The sequence below is a fragment of the Diceros bicornis genome, chromosome 5, assembly GCF_020826845.1.
Source record: "Diceros bicornis minor isolate mBicDic1 chromosome 5, mDicBic1.mat.cur, whole genome shotgun sequence".
In the NCBI taxonomy this organism is placed as follows: domain Eukaryota; kingdom Metazoa; phylum Chordata; class Mammalia; order Perissodactyla; family Rhinocerotidae; genus Diceros; species Diceros bicornis.
In genome coordinates, this window is record NC_080744.1 from 55299701 (window position 1) to 55324099 (window position 24399).

General features: G+C 35.6%; 1 protein-coding gene across 5 annotated transcripts in view; it reads right to left on the reverse strand.

Annotated features, from left to right (window-relative positions):
• Nucleotides 1-24399, reverse strand: part of ICE2 (interactor of little elongation complex ELL subunit 2) — a 68575-nt gene that overhangs the window by 27963 nt on the left and 16213 nt on the right. For 4 of the 5 annotated variants that reach the window (XM_058541729.1, XM_058541728.1, XM_058541730.1 and 1 more), the window contains 6 exons: nucleotides 17069-17206; nucleotides 15597-15713; nucleotides 15272-15431; nucleotides 14114-14295; nucleotides 5327-6320; nucleotides 4428-4603 (listed from right to left, as the gene is read on the reverse strand). In XM_058541729.1, the coding sequence (XP_058397712.1) occupies nucleotides 4428-4603; nucleotides 5327-6320; nucleotides 14114-14295; nucleotides 15272-15431; nucleotides 15597-15713; nucleotides 17069-17206 (1767 nt within the window). The remainder of the gene's footprint in view (nucleotides 1-4427; nucleotides 4604-5326; nucleotides 6321-14113; nucleotides 14296-15271; nucleotides 15432-15596; nucleotides 15714-17068; nucleotides 17207-24399) is intronic. The other variant, XM_058541731.1, reaches the window with a different exon arrangement.

A 24399-nucleotide genomic window follows, 5' to 3' on the forward strand; every position in this document is an offset into this window, starting at 1 on the left:
TACACAATTGCCCAAAGGTTCAAAGCTAGATGTTGGGATACAACGACCGTAATATACACTAATAATTCTCAAAAGGATAAAAAATGTAAGAATTTTTTGCCCCTTTAAAGCATTAGTCACATTGTCTCAGGCTCAAATACTCTGAGCAATTTGTTTTCTTTCTATAAATATATGAGCATTAATACCTACATTAACACCTGTGAATGTTGTTATCTTCATTAACACAAAGGCTTTATTCCAGACATTAAGTACCCGGCAAATTATCCATTTCGAATTTATTGGTCAGGACACTAAAAAGATTAAGTAAAATGACTGTACCCACTACTGGTCTAAAGGAGGATATGTAAGGAAATACATGCTTGTAAAATAATATAATGTTAGTCACGTTCACAGTGCTCATGCTCATGTCATCTCATTTCTGTCAAAGAAAATTCTACTCAACAGCAATCTCTTCATTTCCGGCTGCAGGAGAAATAATAACGATCGATGTAAGGAACTTACTCAAAGTGATATGGCTAGTTAGTACTTTTGAAATTATGCTAAGCTGTCACCATTTATGTATTTGAAAATATTTCATAAATGTTTTGGAATTCCTGATTTTCATAAAGTGGCAAATTTAGTGGGCCTGGTACATAGTGGTGGTAGGACCAATTCAAATCCAGTAAAATTTCTGTTACCAATAAGTTTGGTTCATATGATTACCTTTGAATGTTTCAAAACTCTAAAGCAGTGTCCCAATGTGCATACGAATGAATAACCTGGCGATCTTGTTAAAATGTAGAATCTGAGGTGATGATCAAGGTTTCGCATTTTTAACAAGCTGTTGTTTGAGGGGCCAAACTTCAAGTAGTAAGGCCCCTACGGTGTCTTCTCAATTAAAAAAAAATTAAATTATGATTAGGATAATTTTATTGCTATAAGCATTTTATTGTATAATAATTCTTTAGCAACTGGTAATCTGCAATTACAGCTGCTTATGGTTGCAAATAGAAGCTAGAGATAAAGAAACGAAGGCCCAGAGGGTTAAGGAATTTGCTCAAGAACACATAGCCAGTTTATAGCAGAGTTGGGAAAAGAATAAACGATAAAGAAGATTTTCTTTTTGGATCATGAATAGATAATCAAGTTAATTCTAGATTTTTTTAATTAGAAAAATATTACTATTTCTGAAAAGAAAATACTTTGGGGGATTTTCTTTGATAATTCTGATCTATAAAACTGTGTTCTGAATCTGGTTTTAATTTCTATATGTATTCTACTGCCATCTCCAGGAAGCCAAGGGAAAGGAGAAACTGAATATTTTATCTTGGTATTTCAAAATTAAAGTGAAATTTTAAGTACAAAATTTTCAAACTATAAAAATTAAGTTTGAGGGGCCGGCCCGGTGGTGTGTGGTGAAGTTCGTGCGCTCTGCTTCGGTGGCCAGGGTTCGCAGGTTTGGATCGGGTGCAGACATATGCACCGCTTGTCAAGCCATGCTGTGGTGGTGTCCCATATAAAGTAGAGGAAGATGGGCATGGATGTTAGCCCAGGGCCCATCTTCCTCAGCAAAAAGAGGAGGATTGGCATCGGATGTTAGCTCAGGGTTAATCTTTCTCACCAAAAAAAAAAAAATTGGGGAGAAACAAGAGATGAATAGGACATGATGCTAAGGGGAATACATTCTATTAAGGCAATTAAACCATGTGTACTAAACTATTACATATAGTGATAGGTGCAATATGATAAACATTCACTGAAAATTTTAAAATTTTACTCTGGGTTTGACACAATAAGAAATATAAGGCTCCTATTCAGGTATTCTTTGGTGCTCGATTGTTTTGATACATTTTGATGAAGACTGAATTCTCTCCTATAAGGTTTTGTCTTGACATTTACAAATTTCACCTTAGTCCAGTGAATGATGATGTCCTTAACAGGCTGTGTCTTTCAAGAATTTAAATCAGTATCCAAAACATCCCTAGGCTACTCTTACTTAAGGGATACTGGCTGTCAATAATTTCTAAGTGCTGTAAGCTGGCAGATCAGTACAAAGTGATATGTATTCACAGGGTAGAAAGTGAAAGAAATGAGGGTAGCTGCCAAATAAATCAGAGGGATAGCAAATAAGAATTAAAGAAATAAAACCTTGAAAATACAATCCATAGCACTGACACTACATGTACTCAAGATGTTCATGCTATGGCCATTAAATTAATTCCTGTTAAATACAGATGATGAGCCAGCCACAGTGGCATAGTGGTTAAGTTTGGCACACTCTGCTTCCGTGGCCCGGGTTTGGTTCCCGGGCACAGACATACACCACTTGTTTGTTAGTGGCCATGCTGTGGTGGTGGCTCACATACAAAAATAAGAGGAAGACTGGCAGTGGATGTTAGCTCAGGGCAAATCTTCCTCAGCAAAAAAAATTAAAAAAAAAAATAATATATAGATGAGACAGGAAAAATTAGCAAATAAGGTAAAATCTTTTAATACGGTAAATATTAGTATTTTTTTAGGAGGAGACTAATATCAACCCTATAGTATTTTGTCATTCCTTGACTTTCTCTTATAAAAAATACTCCCCCATACATTTAATTCAAAATCATTTGGTTTCTAAAATTTCAAGTCTAAGGCAGTGATGAAAATCAAATTATGAGTATTAAGAATGTAATAATTTATTCATAATCTTCCTCTATTTAACAAAGGATAAAAGTACCATTAACCAAAAGGTCAACCAAGTCCATTGATTCTGGTGGACAAAGCATATATCCTATATCCTGATGGGTTAGACTTAAGAGTTTTTTCACGATAGACCCTCACACTGCTGCTAGCAGTTCAGAAAGGATGGCACTTCTTTTTCTTTCAGTTACTCCTTAATATGATAAAGTAGTCGTCAGGGACTTGATCCACAAGAGTCAATGCTGGAACATTCTTGATTCTATTTGATCCCTGGCCCAAAACACACTGACATTCTAAAGTGGTCACTGAAGATTCTTATTGGGTGGTGGGTTAGACAGGAAGAGACACAGACGTCAAACTTAGGGAAAAAAAGAAGTGTACTATAACAAATGTACACAACAGAAAAAATCTTCTCAAGAAAAAATTAGAGACTTCACTATTTCTTATATAACCAATTATAATATAGAAGCTCCTCTTTATTTAGCAGAATTCAGTGGTCACACAAAAAAAAGCAAACTAATCCAAGAGAACTTCAAATATCAAATATGGAAAACTGTTGCAAGAACCAATTACAGTAGTCCCCCCTTATCCATGGGGGATACAGTTCCAAGACCCTCAGTGGACACCTAAAACCTCGGATAGTACCAAACCCTCTATATACTATGTTTTTTCCTATACACACATACCCAGGATAAAGTTTAATTTACAAACTAGGCACAGTAAGAATTAACAACAATAACTAATAATAAAATAGAACAATTATAACAATACACTGTAATAAAAGTTACCACAGATCTTAGCAACCTCAGCATTTGATTTTTTTTGTTTTCTTATTAAGTCGAGAACTTTCACCCTTTGACTTAAAGGAGGCACTTTATGGCATCTCTTTGGCATATCCGAATTGCCAGCATCACTACTCTTGTTCTTTGGGGCCGTTATTAAGAAAAATAAGGGTTGCTAGAACACAAGCACTGCAGTACTATGACAGTCCATCTGATAACTGAGGTGGCTACTAAGAGACTAATGAGCAAGCAGCATATACATGTGGATATGCTAAACAAAGGGGTGATTCACATCCCTCGCGGGCTGGAGTGAGATTTCATCACGATACTCAGAACAGTGCACAATTTAAAACTTATGAATTATTTCTGGAATTTTCCATTTAAAATTTTCAGATCACAGTTGACCGTGGGTAACTGAAACCCCAGACAGCGAAACTGTAGATATGGGGGGACTATTGTACTCAAATTGTAGCAAAAACTTTTTTAACTGGGGAAAATATTTATATCAAACCCCAAAAGAAACAAGGGAAAAAGAAAGGAAGACATTTGGTTTTCTAACAATTCTGGGAAGACTTTTCAAATGTGCGTGAAAGCCCACCTTTCAAAACTTGGACTTATTCTAAAATGAGTCCAGAAGATGCCCCAAGCAAGAGTGAAAGGGGCTAATACGTCACAATGGAAACCCAAATTCACAGAGAAAACAGGAATATATGCCCCAGGTCAAATCTATGATGGTGTCATTTTTCAAAAATTTGTATATTTCATGCAAGAATGTTATCAGCATTCATAACTATTATATTTAACTAAATATTTTTCCTTATTAAAAGTGTTGTCAGTATTTTACTAAAAAAACCCCTCAACCTGGAAAAACTACTATAAGAGTGATCAACAATTTAAAATCAAATTTCATAACAACGGCACATTAAATATTTGCTGATTATCTAATTATGCTACCACATCCTAACTCCCCAAGTAACAACTTACTCTTCTGATTTTCTTCCGTTTTTTAGAACGCGGTCTGGTCTCTATCCTCTGGACACTGCATCGCACAAGTAGCAACAGGTCTTGCAGGCTAAATAACTTGTAAACAAAATTTCCTTCCTGAGGAGCTACATATTCTGATGTATCTTCAACATAGTCCTGAAGTTCATATGGCAAGCCTTTAAAAATAATTATATTTTTCACTTTTATTTTAAAATACATTGGCCCTTTATCCATCATAGTCCAAGATAAAACAATTCAATTATCTATTTTTAAACTGCTATCAACTTTAACTTTCTATTTCCTCCCAGTTGACCATCACACTATTACTATCTCTGTTTACTTTTACTGGAACTGCAGCAAGAGCTGAAATCAAAGCTCTAAGGTTCTCTTCTTTTCAATTCCTACCTTCACTAACCCTAGGCAGAGCATAAAGTAGTGAGACAACATATGAAGTGAGAAGAAAAGAGAGTTTTAAAAAATGTTATTGCTAACCTAGGCGGAGCTGATGTGCAGCTTTATATCTATTTTACAAAATGAAAAAGCATAAAACTGTAGTCCAACACCAAGAAGAAATAAATTTTGGATTAAGAAATGTTGATTTTTGATCCACTTCCCCTTCACCAGTTCAGTGAACCACATTACCTACAGCTTAGTAGCCACTGTACATGGTGGATACATACAGGTTACAAAAATCCATACGACTCTGGGTGCATATTTAGAGAGAAGGTTTTGGAAGTTGAAATACTGATCAGTAGATTGAAAAATGACTTATCAATGACTATGTAAAGATTATAAAACAGATTATAACAAAGAGAAAGTGAGAGAATGAGGGAGAAAAACCTAAGGATAAGGAACTGGCAAAATAGTTAATATCAAGTTCTTTGTAAATGTTTACTTACGTCCTTTTGGCTTCTGAAATGCAGAAGGCCATACAGATTTTGGCCAACTACAGGCATCTGAAGCAGCAGAGGGTTGCTCGGAAACAGGAGGTTGTTTAGAATTTTCTAAATTCATTAAGGGCAATTCAGGTATTTTTCTGGAAATTGGCTTTAAGAGTTCATCCTGCATTTTTAAAATTTCTCCCACTGGATCAAATTTTTTATATACTCGTTTGATAGGTTTTTTTAAAACACATGACTCTTCAGAACTACAAGTAGTATTAGTCTGGTTTCCTACAGAAGCCTGTCCTGAGGAAGAATTTGGGCTAGTGGGTTTAGAACCTAAATTAGAACCCACATTGGCTGTTTTTCCATTACTATTATTTTGACACTCTGTATCAATGATTAAACAGTCTTCATCTGTATCACTATTGCAAAGAATTACGTCTTCAGTTCTAGCTGCTTCTGATGTAACAGTCTTTTCCTTTGAATTGTCTGTATTCTCTAGAACGTTTAGTCTTTCATGGGCATACACCACATCAGTAGTCATATCATTTTTATTAGAGGTTTCGATTTCCATAGAACTTTCTAACTGTAAGTCATCAGATGTTTTCAAGTCACTATCTTGCATCAAAGACTTGTCAGAATTTGATACTTTTTCACCACATGGTACAAATCCCTGATCATCTTTATTTTTGCACTCTTCAGGGCCACCATCCATACCAGTCACCAGCTGTTTCTCCTTTTGCAACTGTTCCATCAGAATCTGAGACAAACTTCTAGAATGAGCAGAAATGTCTGGTGCAGTTGATGCCACACATGTGGTGGCCGTGCTGGGGGCTGTGGGAGCAGCTATCGTGTTGGGTACTGTGGAAGTGCTTGCTGGACTTGGTGACTTCAATGGTTTGGTGGTGGTTACTCCAAAAGTTTCAAGTTCTGTGACATCATCATCAAAATCCAGATCCAAATTTTCAAGGGTCTCAATTTTTCGGCACTCATTAACTTCATAAGACATCTTAAGAAAATATATTAGTAAACTATTAGCAAAAATTCCAGGCCACCACGTCATCTATCTCTGAATGTCACTACCCCTCACATACATAGTTCATGCTCTTTAAAAGTAGAAAGAAAATCTAATGACTCTGAAAGGTTCTTGCTTAACATGACAATAAACTACTAGCAACTAATTTATTTAACCTTACCTTTCCATTGAAATGTTGATAAAACACAGACAAATCTGCCAAGTTGTAACAGCACAGGAAATGGGGAATACTTGTGAACTACCAATTCCAAGAGGAATCTCCACTAATCAAAAAATAGGACCACAGAGAAGTGTTGGGCCAAACAGAAAGGGAGTAGATTTTCATTCACACCCACTCCATACACTCTTGCAGAGACCACCTGAATTTGCTGACCAGGTGGAAAGCCTCTTGGGCACTGTGAGGAAGCTGCTTTCTAATGCAGCTGGAGAAGTGTTGCCAGCCTCCAGTGCATCCCTAACATCAATGGGTGATTTACTTTCTACATCTACTTAGAGAAAACAACTCTCAGTAATATGAGGAGAAATGGACAGGAAGTGGTTTTACTGTATTCTAGGACACGAAACCCTTGAGGTTGTAGTTTTTCATGTACTGTTTTGGTAATGGAAGAACTACAGACAGCTTTAATTTATTCAGGAAAAAATTGTCCTCTCCCCAAGCAGCAGCAGATCTTTCCTCAATCTGGCAGAGCATTTTAGATAAATACCATGGAAATTTGGTTACGGGCTATACATACCCACTAGGTCTTACAGTTTAAGATTTGAGAGCGAAATATTCTGACAGCAATCAGGTAATGAGTAAGAAAGATCAACCTGTGTAAGTTACTTAAACTCTCTAAACCTCAATTTCCTCATCTCTAAAATAGTGATAATGAGGTCATCTTCTTGGATTTGTTCTAAGGATTAAATAAGAAATTGTATGTAGAAAGTTCCTTGGCATAGTCCCTGGCACATAGTAAGTAGCTTCTCAGTAAATGGTGGCTCTTACTAAAAATAAAAAGACTTCCAGATTTAGTCAAAAAACAAAACTAAACTATATGCTGTTTACATGAAGCATTCTCACATAAAAAGGCTAAAAACAAAACAATGGGATATGACATCAAGAAATAAAATGAGAAGGAATAGCAATATTAAGTGTTAGAATAAAGCAGAATTCAATGCAAAAAGCATTAGATAGAAAAAGGAATCCTATGTTGAAAAAGATGAAATCATGATGAACAGATAATAAATTGTGACATGCCAAATAACAATATCAAAATATGTAGTCAAAACTGACAAATAAAAGGAAAATTTGACAGAAACACAATTGCGTTCTAAGATCTGGAACAATCTTGGTCAATGACACACTGTCTTTAAGTAAAAATAAATAGGGATATACAAAGTATGAATAATATTAAATGATTGAAACAAATATATATGAATGACTGAAAACATATATATAGACTACAAAGACATATCTTTTCCCTCCCAAGAATCCAAGGGGCATTTCCAAAGACAGACTATAAATTAATATACAAAGACAACATCAATATAGCACAAAGCAGACTCTAAGGTCTCACTCTCTATTTAGAAGGAAATAAAATTAGAAATCATTAAGAAAAATGTAAATAACAATAAACCCAAGCACTTGGAAATTAAAAACCACTCCAAATTGTTAGACAACAGAAGAAATTAAAATAATTACAGAATACTTACAAAGCAACAAAAATTAGAACACTAGACATTAAAAATCAGCAGTATAATTCACATAGCCTTTTCAAGGCTTGGATTTCTTTTCAAGAAATAGGAAAATAACAACATAATCATAAAAATAAAATGAAGAAATTTAATAAATATAAAACCAAAAACTAATGAATTGAAAAACAATGCTCTCACCTCCAAGAGAACAAATTTAGATGAAATTAAAAATTATCATTTATCTGTAAATATTTTAGTATATAGTTGTAAAAGAATTCTTCTATAAAATATATTAATTACATCAATAAAAATTAATAATTCCTTAATGTCATATCTAATCAGTGTTAAAATTTCTCAGTCTGAAAAACGTGTTTTTACAATTGTTTATTGGAATCAGGATCCAATCAGGATCCCTACATTGCATTTGGCTGACATGTCTTCCAATTTTCTTTAATTTGCTAAATGCCTCTCCCCCTTACCTCTGCCAACTTGTACATCCACTAGATATTTGTAGAAGAAACCAGATTAGTTATCCTGTAAAAATTTACACATTCTGGATTTTAACTTCTGCATCCCTATGTTGTCATTTAACATATTCTCTCTCCCCTGAATTTCCCACTAAAATGATCTAGGAGCTTCATCAGATTCAGGTACAATTTTTTTTTTTTTAACCTGAATATGCTACATGTCGTACTGTGTACTTCCCACTTCAATCAGGAAGGTAATGATGTCTGGTTATCTTTCTTCTTGTGATATTACAATTGCTCTGTTGGTTCATCAAGTGTTGTCAACCTAATCTATCCATTATAAAATTCCTCATTGGGCTGGCCCCATGGCTTAGTGGTTAAGTGCGCGCACTCTGCTACTGGCAGCAGGGGTTCAGACCCCGGGCCCGCACAGATGCATCACTTGTCCGGCCATGCTGAGGCTGTGTCCCACATACAGCAACTATGTGCAACTATGACATACAACTATCTACTGGGGCTTTGGGGGGGAAAAGAAAAAGGAGGAGGATTGGCAATGGATGTTAGCTCAGAGCCGGTCTTTCTCAGCAAAAAGAGGAGGATTAGCATGGATATTAGCTCAGGGCTGTTCTTCCTCACACACAAAAAAAATAATAATAATAAAAAATAAAATTCCTCATTGATCTTCTAATGATTTTTAGCAGCCATTGGTGATGATCATTGTCTAGATTCACTATTAGATTAGGAGCTGCAAAATGGTGACAGTCCTATTCTGTCATTACCCTGAAATAGTTTGTACCGGAAAGGCAAGACAAATACTTGATTTTTTCCTCTTATCAGTTTCAGAATAACGACTATGCAATAGCATCCTCCAAAGGAGACCAGTACTTTTTTTTTTTTTTTTCTGAGGAAGATCAGCCCTGAGCTAACATCCATGCCAATCCTCTTCTTTTTGCTGAGGAAGACCGGCTCTAAGCTAACATCTATTGCCAATCCTCCTTTTCTTTTTTTTTCTCTTTTTTCCCCCAAAGCCCCAGTAGATAGTTGTATGTCACAGCTGAACATCCTTCTAGTTGCTATATGTGGGACACCACCTCAGCATGGCCGGACAAGCAGTGCGTCGGTGCGCGCCCGGGATGGGAACCCGAGCCGCCAGTAGCGGAACAAGCGCACTTACCTGCTAAGCCACGGGGCCGGCCCCAGTACTTTTTTTTTAAGAATCACTATGAATTCATGGATTTTAACATATTTCATATGTTTCAATCCATTGCCATCATTCTTTGTCATGTCAAACTGACACATCTCTGGCCAATCGGAAACCCTTCAAGTTGGCTCTCGTATCTTTTTGATGCAATTCTAATATTATAGGGTTTTTACTAAACTTCTTTGATTGGGATTTGTATCTCTAATGCTAAAATTCTTGGTTCCTAATATAATGACTTATTTGCTTTATCATACTATCTAATGTGTTCAAAATAATAATAGAAATATCATTACTAACAATATGGTTACTAAATGCAGTTTAAGACTTTCTGGCAGTTCCTTTTGAACTGAGGATATAAATCTTTAGGGAAGTACAAATTACTAAGTTTCTAATCACTTAAAATAATTCTTCTCTGAGTAGTTATACCACTAACTTGATACACAGAGGATTCATTTGTTTCATTTCAGCTTTGATTGGCTTTTATAACATTAAAAAAATCTGTTTTATAGACATGTAAAACATTTATATGGTTCAAAACTCTAAACTGTAAAATAAAATACATTCAGAGAAATCTAGTTGACATCCCTGCCTCCTCTACTTTGTTCCATCCCACCCCCATAGTTAACCATTTTCACTAGTTTCAGATTTATTCTTTATGGCGTCAATTTTTTTCTTTTTAAATATAAGCAAACGTGTATGTGTGTGTACTTCTGTATTTCCCCCTTTCATAAATAAAAAGTGGCATAGTACACAAAATGTTCTCTTCCTTGTCTTTTTCACTTAATATATCTTGGATATCACACTATAGCTGCATAGAACTTTCTCATTTCTTTTAATAGATGCATAGCATGCTATTGAGTCCTATTTAATCAATACCCTATTAAGGGACACGTGGATTATTTCCAATCTTTTGCTACTACAAACAGAGCTGCAATGAATATCTTGCACATACATTTTGTCCTTTTCCTAATGTACTTCTCAGCTACATTTCTAGAAATGAGATTTCTAGGGCAAAGGATGCGCACATTAGTTTTCACCTATTTTGTGGGTACATCTTTCTTCACTTGACTGTAGAAATGTTATAGCAATTATCTCTTTTTCCTCTAACATCTTTGTAAGGGCTTCCCTCAATCTGCTTCTGTTCCTCATATTTAAACGAGATGGGTTTTCCTGCTCTTATGGAAGGACAATCTTGTGTGTGGGCATGCCAGTATAGCCCTTTTAGCTTCATGGCTCTAAGCTCATGCTTCATTGTTACCACAAAGTATGTATGTACGTACACATGTAGGTTTGTATGCGTGTGCACATAAAATCTTTAGTACATTTTGAGATCTGCTTCCTCTATTCCCCTCTCTCACAGTTATCTGAAAACTTCTCTTTTCTTTACCTTTAAGGTCCTTGTTCTGCTCAATATGGACTCTACTACCAGAGATTTTTCCTGAGTGAAGGCTTCTATCTTGGAAGGGACTTTGGTTGGTTAGTTTCTAGAGTTATTAGGACCCAGCTCATCTCAGAACTCGCTTAACTTTCTGAGTGCTCCTGCACTCACCCACAACTTAAAGCCTATCCACACTATTTTCACTTTTGTTATTCCTCATTCCTTCTTGCATCTTTCACCATCCTCGTTCCATCTGGGATTATTTTCCTTATGCCTGAAGAACATCTATTAGAGAGGGTCTGGGCTGGCCCCGTGGCTTAGTAGTTAAGTGTGCACGCTCCACTGCTGGTGGCCCGGGGTTCGGATCCCCAGCGTGCGCCGACGCATGGCTTCTCTGGCCATGCTGAGGCCGAGTCCCACATACAGCAACTAGAAGGATGTGCAACTATGACATACAACTATCTACTGGGGCTTTGGGGAGAACAGTAAATAAAGTTTAAAAAAATGAAAGCTTTAAAAAAAAAAAAGGGTCTGCTGGCAGCAAACTGTTTTTATCTGAAAATATCTTTATTTAATTTTTTATTATTTAAGGATATTTTCACTGGTTAGAGAATTTTAGTAATTTTCTCTTAGCACAATATATTGTTCCAGTGCCTTCTGGCTGCCATTGTTGTTGCTGAGAAGTTATTCCCAAATCTAACTCTCAGTCCTGTATAGGTATGTGCCTTTTGTTTCTCTGGCGGCTTTTAAGAGTTTTTTCTTTGTCTCTAAGTATGGTTTGGTCCCATTATCTCTTTTACACCATCCTTTTGGGTGCAACTACACATGTTAGACATTCTCACTATATCCTCTATATCTCTTGCCCTATTCTCCTTATTTTCTATCTTTCTGTTGTCTGTTTCACTATGGATAGTCTTTTTCAAAACCATCTTCCAGTCTATTGATTCTCTTTTCAGCTTTATCTAATGTGTTAATAACCCCATTTATAGAATTCTTAACTGTACTTACCATATTTTTCAGTTTTAAGTTTTTTATTTAGTTCTTTTTCAAATCTGCTATCTCTTTTAAAAGTTTCTAGTTCTGAAACTTTTTCAGAACTAGAAGAAATTCTGAAATTTTCAAGCATGGCTTTAATTTCCTTGAATGTTGTATAATTAAACAGAGTTGGCTAACAGTTTGTGATTGATAATTCTAGGATCCATTTCTGTGAGTCTTTATCTTTGGTCATTGTTTATGATGGTTCTTGCTCACAGTATCTAGTCTTCTCCTGTCTCTAGTTATTTTCAAATGTTTTCTGGATGCTATCTTTTAAAAGTTATTTGTAGAAATAATTTGAGGCTCAAAATGACCTTATGTTTCTCTTAAGAATTATTTTCATTTGCTTTTACTAAGTGTCTAAAGACACTAGCAATCCAAAAGCATCTGAATCCAAGCTCAAGACCTGAAAACTCAGGCTACAATCTCTCCGAAAGCTGATTTATTTCTGCTTCACTCTTGCTCCTGGGGTGCAGCCCTGCAGGGGTCTAAGCCCTGGGTGGAAAACTGAACTCTGACTTTTGTCCTACTCCTGTGATGCTGCGAAACACACAGTTTATTTTCTGTTTTTTCTTCAGAACTGACAAATACCATCCAGGGCAAAAATGACCCTAAATAATAGGCTTACCTCCTTGGATTCTATTCTTCTCTGCTATCTCAGCCCTGTAATTCCTCACTATTTTGTTAGCTCTTTGATAATTCTAAGAAAGAAATTTTTATATTTTGTCCAGCTTTTTCAGTTGTCATCAGTAATGGGGAAGGTCCAAATTACCTAGTCTGCCATTAGTGAGAGAAGTTACTCTGTCACTTTTCATCCCTCTTAACATAGTTCATGTCACTTCACATCCCTCTTAACCTACTTCACGTCACTTCACAGCACTTGTTACTTCTTGACATTCACCTCATGCCAATATAAGTTTTAGGTCGATTTAAAAATATAAAAAAAGAAAATTTAAGAAAAGTTGGAAGTGCTTTATGACATATACATCATAAAAAATATTAAAGGCAAACGGAAAACAGAGAAAAACACATTAAAAAATATGAAAGACAAAAAGCCAATACCCTTAAAATAGTATGAGCTCTTAGGTGTAAATAAGAAAAACGTTTTTCTATTTTATTTTATAAGTTTGTTTGCTCTCTCACTTTATCCAAGGCTCTGTTCATATTTCCTGTCCTAAAATAGTCTCATTCCTATCTCTTTCTCCTTAACCTTCTGTATTTTTCTGCACAGCATTTATCACCACTTGCTTTTTTGCTATTATCTTATTAATTATCTGTGCCCTCTGCCACTACTGCAAGCTCCAAGAGAAAAAAGACTTTTTTAAATTCACTGCTTTATCTTCAGTGCATAGAACAGTGTCTGCTCAAGAAATATTTGTGGAATGAATGAATAAAGTTTTGTATAAAAACAGAATGTCTTACCTTAACAATCATGGAAAATATTTTAAAATACAGAAAATAATAAAAGCTAGTCTTTATAGTGTCAAGTATTGTTCTAAATTCTTTATATGTATTAACTCATTTAATCCCAGAAAATCCTATGAGTTAGGTAATATGAAGATACCCATTTTACAGATGAGCAAAGTAGACACAGAGAGATTAAGTAGCTCACCTAGGTCACAAAGCTACTAAGTATGCTGAAAAGAATTAACAGTATGACCAAATACTTTTTGCACCAGTCAAACTCATTTGTTCCTTTTCACTCTTAAAAACTCTTGAATATGAATGAGCCCAATTAAATAAAACTACTACCATGATCACCACCATCACTGACTGAGTTTTTTAGTACATACATACTAAAGACTACACTCAGCATTTTACATATGATATCAAACTTAGTCCTTATAACAATCTTGTGAAGTAGGTTTTATCACCTTTCTTTTATAAAAGGAGAAAACTGAGGTAAAAACATATTTTTATCTAATAGATCAAAAAACTTGCAATAAAACTTTATGCTTCAAAAGGATAAATAAGTACACTCCCTTGAGAAAAAAAAGAAAGCACTACATACATCCATTTCAGATATATAATCTTCTGGTTTGTCCATAAATACAGCAGAGACTGGGACAGATGTGTTTTTAGACATCATGAATTTTAATGGAACTTCCTGGAAGATTTGATTTCTCTCTCTCATGGTCATTTTCTTTTGGGGAAGTGGTGAATTAATATAAATTACTTTAACTGGTTTTGAACCTTAAAACAGAAACAGAAGGAAGGAGGTGATTAGTTTCTAGCAGTTATACTTAAAAACAAAACAGGATGTATTACAGAAGAATCACTAAACAACGAGACACAGGATAGGAAAGTGGTAGCACGTGTCTCATTTATTTGCCACCCTTGAACTAGAAGATTTTTCAAGTCCCTTAGGGATCTACGGGCAAGAGAATTTGACTGGCAAGAAAAATATGCTCTCTTTCTAACAATTTTTTTAAAAGATCCTCTGCTTTTTATTGTTACACTTTTACTGCCATTATTACTCAGTTCTTATAGGGTTATACTTTCAAAAAGTGACAAAATTTTTACCACAGGGAACATATTACATTTAACTCTGATTTGTAGTTTTGTTTCATTAGACATAGTCCTTCATGTACTATAATTATGTTGTTACACATAATAATATTAATTCTAGAAGATATGAAAAAATTATTAAATAAATATAAACCAAAATAGAAAGGTAATAATCTTTTGTACAAAGGAATTTATGTGCAAATATTGATTTTACTATTAAAAGAGACTATCCTATGCTTATAAGTATATACCTATTTTAATTCTGAATTTCAATAACAGACAAGTAAATTAGTCCTGGAAACTCACCCATTTGAGGTTGTCTACTAAAGTACTGCATTCCTTTCATTTCACTAAAAGACAGAAGAACCTCACCACTTCATGTAATTTTGGCCACTCTAAACCATAGTTGTTTCTCTAACTACCCCGCACCCCCTAACATGAGTATACATTCTGTAGATCTAATAGCTCACTTCTAAGTATCAACTCTATAGTAGCAGTACATATTAAAAAAATTCTACTGAATATAAATGTCAAATTTACATCCTCTTTAAATCAAAACTTAGATTTTTGTATTTGACAATTGACCACTTATGTTTAGACAGTTGAAATAGAACTGTTCCAACTCTTTTGAGAGCATGACTTGATATGGCAAATCACAAACCTGCAACAGGTATTAGTTGAATACACACTGGAATTTCCCACTGTTCCTTGTAGCTTGGTCCATGATTATTTAATAAGGTAAATAATGATTGACTAGTTAGAGCTATCTGAGGGTGATATCTTGAAACAAGCTTCTCTGCATTTGGATCTTTACTAATGTCCTGAAAAACAACATATAACTTGTTACTACTTACTGGAAGTTTCTTTGATAAAGTAATGGAAAGGAGAGAGAGATGCAGGAAGGGGACTTTAGAACGATTAGGTTATATGTACTTTATGAGGTACAGAAGATTACTTAGAAGATCCAAAAACACCTTCCTACTTACATAATGCATAGCTGCAGCTGTTTGTTCTGGTGTTTCAATGGTTGATATGTTATCTTTTGAGAGCTGTAACTTTGCAGGCATTGATGGAAATACTGTTTTCACATATTTTACACTACCCTAAATAAGAAAAAAAATGAATGTTTTTTTTTTTTTTTTTGTGAGGAGATCAGCCCTGTGCTAACATCCGCCAATCCTCCTCTTTTTTTGCTGAGGAAGACGGCCCTGGGCTAACATCCGTGCCCATCTTCCTCCACTTTATATGGGACGCGGCCACAGCATGGCTTGCCAAGCAGTGCGTCGGTGCGCGCCCGGGATCCGAACCAGCGAACCCCGGGCTGCCGCAGCGGAGCGCGCGCACTTAACCGCCTGCGCCACCGGGGCCGGCCCCAAAATGAATGTTTTATTGCAAAAATCTTGATGTATTTTTTTTCCCTAAGAAAAGTATCCCTTCATCATATGAAACTTTTACCTTAAAATTCTTTATTCTACTAAATGCAAACGTCAATTTTAGAGCCTTCTTAAGTCAAGACTTTCATGTTTTGGCTTGCCAACCACCATATAGGTTGTTTTAAAAAAGGGTCCAAGACAAGGGTGCCATGGAATTTTCTCTGCCACTTTAAATTCTAACTTCTCATTTTATGAGGTACAAATCCTAACACGGTACAGCAGAAACTCTAAAATATCCTCTCTATACACACTTACTTTCAATACGATTGTGAATAAAATCATTTAAAAGAAGAGGGGCTTCCTGTTTGTATTCAGGAACATTAAGAAAGATGGGAACTGGGGCCAGCCTGGTGGCGTAGTGGTTAAGTTCACACGCTTCACTTTGGTGGCCTAGGGTTCGTGGGTTCGGATCCCGGGTGCGGACCAATGCACCACTTGTCAAGTCATGCTGTGGTAGTGTCCCATATAAAGTGGAGGAAGAGGGGCACAGATGTTAGCCCAGGGCCAATCTTCCTCGGCAAAAAGAGGAGGATTGGCAACAGATGTTAGCTCAGGGCTAATCTTACACACACACACACAAAAAAAGAAAGATGGGAACTAAGAAAAGAAAATCAAGAAATAAAGTTGGTACAGTTATGTGCTGCTTAATGACAGGGCTACATTCTGAGAAATGCATTGTTAGGCGATTTCGTCATTGTGCGAACATCATAGAGTGTATTACACAAATCTAGATGCTATAGCCTACTACACACCTATGCTATACAGTACTAATCTTATGGGACCACCATCATATATTTGATCCGTTGTTGACCGAAACATTATTATGTGGCGCATGATTGTAGTGACATTTTAAAAAATATCAAGTATTGGTATCCATAAAATAAAAAGAAAGGGGCACATTTATATTGCATAGTTTAAAAGTTATATCTCATTATTGTTCAAAATTTAAACATAAATACTATCTGTGAAATACAGACAATGTTTCAGACAAAAATAAGTTTTTACTTTCATATGGTAAACTTTACCAATGCCAGAAGAGTTTTTTCTAACTTTAATCCCATCTCTATTCTGAATGGGAAGAATCCCATTAAGCTGGTGACTTCATGGAGAGTATAGAATTCTGGATACTTTTTCACTTGTTCAATGCAAGCTCTTAAAATTTTCTAGGAAATAAAAATTAACAGAAATTCATTTGTATTGTATTTTAATAATGCAACAAAAATAATTTAGTTACATGTGATTATATAATTATTCATTTCAAATATTAGCCTCATTTCATTAATCAGAGTTCTAACAATCTAGGCATATTGTATATTCCTTATTTGATTTAATGTCTTCTTTTTCATAATAATTCTTTTCAACCTAATTTCTTAAAAATATTGATATTTACTTATACTAAAATTAGCAATTGTATTAAAATTTAAAATTAGAGAAGACATATATTTTCTATGCTATTTAAGAAACTGTCAAAGAAATAAAGCCACACGAAAATTTCAACACACTTTACTGCAATAAAAGGAGCCACATGAATGATTAGAAATAAATAAGTTTAATATCCTAAAAAGATTCCCAAGCACAATGAATTAACAAAGTAGTTATCTTACAGGTCATTCTAATCTACAATCTAAAAAGTAAATGAGAAATGTGATAACTAATTCAAATGATAGAGTATTTAGTACTTCCTGCTCTCCAAACTGTTTTCAAAATCTTAATAACTTACCAGGAAATGTAATCAGGAAGGAAATAAAATTCATAGCTTTACCCAAGCAGAATATATGTCATTTGTGATAACATGTAAATAAAGAAGCACAGCAATTTTGGGGGGGAGGGGGTTTATAATTAAAACACACATACATTATCTTCTAAGATATATATTTTTTCTTATTCAGTCAAAGAACCTAATATGAACCTTTTAGAATATATTTTACATCAAAAAAGCTCTTAGCAATAAGCATATCTTTATAATATTTCTACATGCCCTTTCCCTTCAGACATTTATAAAATGTGTCAAGTTACAGATCAATAACTTGACTCCTGTATATCTTTTCATCCATAGTTTCATATCCCCTTCTTTTTGTTCTTTTTTTTTTGGTGAGGAAGATTGTCCCTGAGCTAACATCTGTGCCAGTCTTCCTCTATTTTGTATGTGGGACACTCCCACAGCATGGCTTGATGAGTGGTCTGTAGGTCTGTGCCCAGGATCCGTACCCATGAACTCCGGACCACCAAAATGGAGAGTACAAACTTAATCACTATGCCACTGGGCCGGCCCCTCATATCCCCTTCTTTAATCCTCACTCCCCACTATCTTTCACATTCTTTCCCTCCATCCACGTTTTTCAATGCTGACCTTGATATTTAATTCAGGATATTACTTGCAACTAAGGCAGATGTGGGTTAATATGGAAAAGTTCTGTTTTTAAAAACCCTAGTCAACTGAAAACTCAGATTTGCATAATATCTTTGCTCCTCATTTACAATATTAGTTAACTTACACTCCCAACATTCTCGTCCTGTGGTAGTCGTTAAGAATTTGTATGATTTCCTTCATTAAGTAGTAGATAATAACAACAATAAACAAACACATAGAGACAGAGATTGGATTGGTGGTTACCAGAGGGGAAGGGGGGAGGGAGGAGGGTGAAAGGGATAATTCGGTACATGTGTGTGGTGATGGGTTGTAATTATTATTTTGGTGGTGAACATGATGTAATCTATGCAGAAATAGAAGTATAATGATGTACACCTGAAATTTTTACAATGTTATAAACCAACGTTACTGCAATAAACAAAAAATTAAAAAAAAAAAAAAAAAAAAGAATTTGAACATGCATGGGGTCGGCAGGGTGGCGCAAGTGGTTAAGTGCGTGTGCTCCGCTTCGGCAGCCCGGGGTTCACAGGTTCGGATCCTGGGCGCAGACCGACGCACCACTTGTTAAGCCATGCTGTGGCGGGGTCCCATATAAAGTAGAGGAAGGTGGGCACGGATGTTAGCTCAGGGCCAATCTTCCTCAAGAAAAAAAAAGGGGGGGAGGAGAGGCATCAGATGTTAGCTCAGGGCTAGTCCTCCTCACAAAAAAAAAAAAAAAAGAATTTGAACATGCAAAGGAAAGCAATATAATGTGACGTTGAGACCATTCTGGTTAGATATTTACTGGTACATCTTGCTTGGTAAAACTCTGCTGAACGTTACAGTGCTTTTAAATGAGTTTTACTAAATTTAGCAATTATGGCAAGATAAAGACCCAAAGGAAAATCTAACACAGTTTTACACCTATGCTCAGATACATTATGTATTATTAAAGATATTTCACAACTGGTAGGTATTAAGCAACTAAAAGATCATTATTTGATATATTTAATAAAAAAGGGTTTTAACTAATAATTTACTTGTCTTGGAAAAAGAGCTGAGTGAACAAAGAAGGTTAAGTGATTCAGGCTGTTCCCTATCACCCACCTCCTGAATGTTATTTAACACTCAAAATATCTTGAAATTTAAATACACCAAAAGCACACGCATGTACACAATACAAATGTATCATTACAAAGAAAGGTGAAAACGACTATGCTCCCTAAATTTTATTTCGGGCCAGAAAGGAAAAATATGGTATCATACACGTTTGAAACTTAAAAATCAAATAGATACCTCTGGCAGTATGGTAGAGTAGGTACTGATGGTGCTCAGGGCAAGCTGCCCCAGGAAGCACCACTCTGGTATGCGGATTATTTCGAGCTGAAGACAATAAGGATATTTGACCTCCCCCACTAACTGCCTAAAGAATCTGACATGGTGGCTCATTCCTGGAACAGATCTTCTATCATGATGGCTATAAAGATAATGTAAAACAGATGTTACAATGGGAGGGGCACCAAGCCCCTTTTATCAAAAAACTCTATCTCTCCCTGACCACATTATCAATAGATGACCCTGAAAAGAATCGTCCTCCTGCCCTCTGAAGTCCCAGGCCACTACCCACCCCCAACACGTTCCTTCGCCTTTAGCTGCAATACTTAAGCAAGCAGCTTAGACAGAGGGACGAGTTGCTCATTTCTGAGTTTCTCCCATGTATACATGTTATTAAACTTGGTATTATTTTCTCCTGCTAACCTGTCTTGTTAATTATTTGGCCAGCCATAAGAACCTTAAGAGGAAGGGCAGAGGGAGATTCTCCCTCTTCCCCCGACAGTACCTTGAAGAGCAATCCTATCCAAATAATACTAGACCCTGGATAAATTACATCTAACAATTTTTACTCATTGCTGGGTTTGGTAAAAAGCAAGGAGAATCTCCAAGGACCATGAATAAATAAATAAAGCCCAAACACCTAGAATGAGGAGGAACAGGAACAGTGAACAGTAAGAAAACACATGAAAGATGAGGTGGCTTGAGGGCAAACGCCTCAACCAGTTCTAAGATCAGGTGGGGAGCTGAACATGAGACTCCCACATTTAAGCCTTGAAAAGCAGATATTTGAACAGATATTTGTACACCCATGTTCACAGCAATATTATTCACAGTAGCCAAAAGGCAGAAGCAACCCAAGTGTCCATAAATGGATGAATGGATAATCAAAATGTCCATATCATACAATGGAATATTTATTCAGCCTTAAAAAGGAAAGAAATTCAGACACATGCTACAACATGAACAAATCTTGATGACACGCTAAATAAAATAAGCCAGTCATAAAAAGACAAATACTATATGATTCCACTTATATGAGGGTACCTGGAGTAGACAAATTCAGAGACAAAAAGTAGAATGGTGGTTGCCATGAGCTGGGAGGAGGGGGGAATTGGGAGTTATTGTTTAATGGGTGTGATGCAATAAGAATTGCATCACAATACTTGGTCTTTGTCTCTGGTTCTTGACACACAGTTCCTAAAACCTTTGGAATCTTCTGAGTGATAAGAGCGTCTTTTTTATGTTAATGAGATGACTGGTGACCCCTAGATAGCTTCAGGATGGGGGATGGTTGCCAGAAAGACCAAGGCATGATTAAAGGGTTGGAACTTTTAGCCCTACTCCCCACCTCTGGGGAGGGGAGGAGCTGGATGTTGAGGTAATCACCAACAGTCAATGATTTAATCAACCACGCCTAAGAAAAGAAATTTTCATAAAAACCCCTAAACAATGGGGTTCAGAGAGATTCTGGGTTGGTGAACACATGGAGGTGCTGGGAGGGTGGTGTGCCTGGAGAGGGCATGGAAGTTCTGTGCCCCTTCTCCCATACCTTGCCCTAGTTGTTTCTCTTTCATTTGGCTGTTCCTGAGTTTTATCATTTACAATAAACTGGAAATACTAAGTAAAGCACTTTCCTGAGTTCTGCAAGCCATTCTAGCAAATTACTGAACCAAAGGAGAAGGTCATAGGAACCCTAGGCCTACTGTCTAGAGAGTTGGAGAACTGGTTGACGTAGGGGAAGAAAACTCCACATATTTGGTGTCAGCAGTGTTGTGAGTAGAAACAGTTCAGAAATGGGTATCAAGTCTCAATTTTGCAAGATGAAAAGAGTTCTGGAGGTTGGTTGCACAACAATATGAATGTACTTAATACCAATGAACCACACACTTAAAAAGGTTATGACAGTAAATTTTATGTTATGTGTATTTTACCACAATTAAAACAAAATTTTTTAAAAAGGGAAGGAAAAACTGACACATGCCCCCTACAACATGGCTGAACCTTGAAGACATTATGCTAAGTGAAATAAGCCAATCACAAAAGGACAAACTTATGACTCCACTTATATGAGGTACCTAGAGAAGTCAAATTCACGGAGAGAAAAAGTAGAATGGTGGTTCCCAGAGACTGGAGGGAGGAGGGAATGATGAGTTATTATTTAATGGGTACAGAGTTTCAGTTTGGAAAGATAAAAAAGTTCTGGAGATGGAAGGAGGAAATACATTCACAACAGTGTGAATGTATTTAATGCCACTGACCTTTCCTTAAAAATGGTTAATATAGTAAACTTTATGTTATGTATATTTTACCACAATAAAAAAAAGAGAGAAATGGAAGACAGACTGAGGTCTAACCTACAAAATCTGGGAATCCTAGAAAGACAGAGTTGAGAAAATGAAGGAGAAGCAATAACGGAAAACAGCTGAGAACTTTCCAGAACTGATGGAGGATATGAATCTACAGATACAAGAAACACAATGAACCAAGTAGAATTTCTTTTAAAAAAACAAACAAAAAAAGAACCACATTGTAATGAAACTGTAAAACACTAAAGATAAACAGTGTTTAGAGAGAAAAGACAGATTCCCTAAAAGAAATAACAGGCAACACACTTTTCAATAACAATAATATGAGCCAGAAAAAGCTGAATTATATCTTCAAATGTTGAGAAATAAAACAAACTGTCAACTTAGAATTATGTATGGAATAAAACTATTTTAATAGAGTGAGAACAAAATAAAAATATTGCCAGATAAACAAAAACGTTCATCACCAAGAGATCTTCATCAAAGGAACATCTAGAACATATGGCATTTCAGGAATAATGAAGAGGATCTCAGAAGGTAGATTTAAGAAGTAAGAAGAAATGGAAAGCCAAAAAACTGTCAAAATTTGTAGATAAATGAAAACAAACACTGTATAAAATAATAATCTAAGTAGGTTTAAAAAAGAGACAGTGTTAAAACAACAATATCAATCAGGAGGGATATGATTCAAGTCAAAATGCTCTACATGGTCTCTACAGATATATAGATTAATAGAACAGAATAGAGTCAAGAAACTGACCCACACATCGATCATGACATAGTAATTCAATGAGGGAAAAAATTCATAGTAGAAATTCAAGAGTAACCACTAAGAGAACAGAAAAACAATGTACAAATTTCAAATAAATAGAAAAGGAAGGGGAAAAAGGAAGGGGGAAAATAGTCAATTCTCTCAAAAGAAGTAAAAGAAGAAGTTTAGAAAAACAGAAATTACAAACAAGTCCATATACATCAATTATCATAAACTACTAAACTTTCTAATGAGAAGACAAGAGATGGTCAGATTTTATTTTAAAAGAAAAGAAAAAAAAAGCAATCTAGCTAACCACTATTTTAAGAGAGATCTGTAAAATACAAGTTCTATAGATTCAAAGCAATCCCAATTAAAATCCCACCTAGCTTTTTTGTAGAAACTGACAAGCTGATTCCAAAATTTACAAGGAAATACTGATAAAAGCCAAAGTAATTTAAAAAAAGAACAAAGTTGCAGGACTTCCACCATGTGGTTTCCAAACTTACTACAAGACCAAGTGGTACTGGCATAAAAACAGATATATAGATTAACAAAATAGAATAGAATCAGGAAATTGACCCACACATTGATGGTGACAAGGCAATTCAACAAGGGAAAATATAGCTTTTTCAACTAATAGCGCTAGGCAGAGATTCTCAACATTGGCAGTATCGACATTTTGGACCAGATAATTCTTTTATGGTGGGGGGCCATCCTGCACATTGTATGATATTTAGCAACATCCTTGGCTCTACCCACTAGATGCCAGAAGCACTCCTTCATCAGCTGTGAAAATCAAAAATGTCGCCAGACATTACCAAACATCTGCTGGGAGGCAAAATCACTCCCAGTTGAGACTCACTATGCTAGAACAACTAGGTATCCATATGAAAAAAATGAACTTTGATCCAAACCTCACATCTTGAACAAAAAATAACTTGAAATGAACATAGATGTTCATGTAAAAGTTAACTATAAAACTTCTAGATCAGGATTTCTCAACACAAGCACTACTGACATTTTGGGCTAGATAATTCTTTGTTATGGGGGATGTCACAGTTAGCAGCATCCCTGGCCTCTAGCCAGTACACACCAGTAGCACTCTGCCAGTTATGACAACCAAAAATGTCTCCAGACCTTGCTCAAGTCCCCTGGGGGAGAGAGGGCAGGAGTAAAGGAGTAAAAGTGACCCCAGATGAGAACCACCTAGGGTCAGCAAATATTTCTATGCTAGAATACATAAAAGCACCAACCATAAAACATTTTGAAAAATTAGACTTCATTAAAATTAAAATTCTTAGAGAGACACTTAAAAAAAATTAAAAAGCATATCACAAACTGGAAGAAAACTATATATATGATGACTTGTATTCAGAATATATAAAGAACTGTCAAAACGCAATAAAAATAAAAACCAATAAAATCAGCAAAAGATTTTAACAGACATTTCACAAAAGAATATATACAAAGCCAATAAGCACACAGAAAGATGTTAAAACATCATTGCTCATCATGGAAATGCAAATTAAAAACATAATGAGACACTACTACACAACCATTAGGTTGGCTAAAATTAAAAAAGATTAATAGTACTAAGTGTTAGGAAAAGTG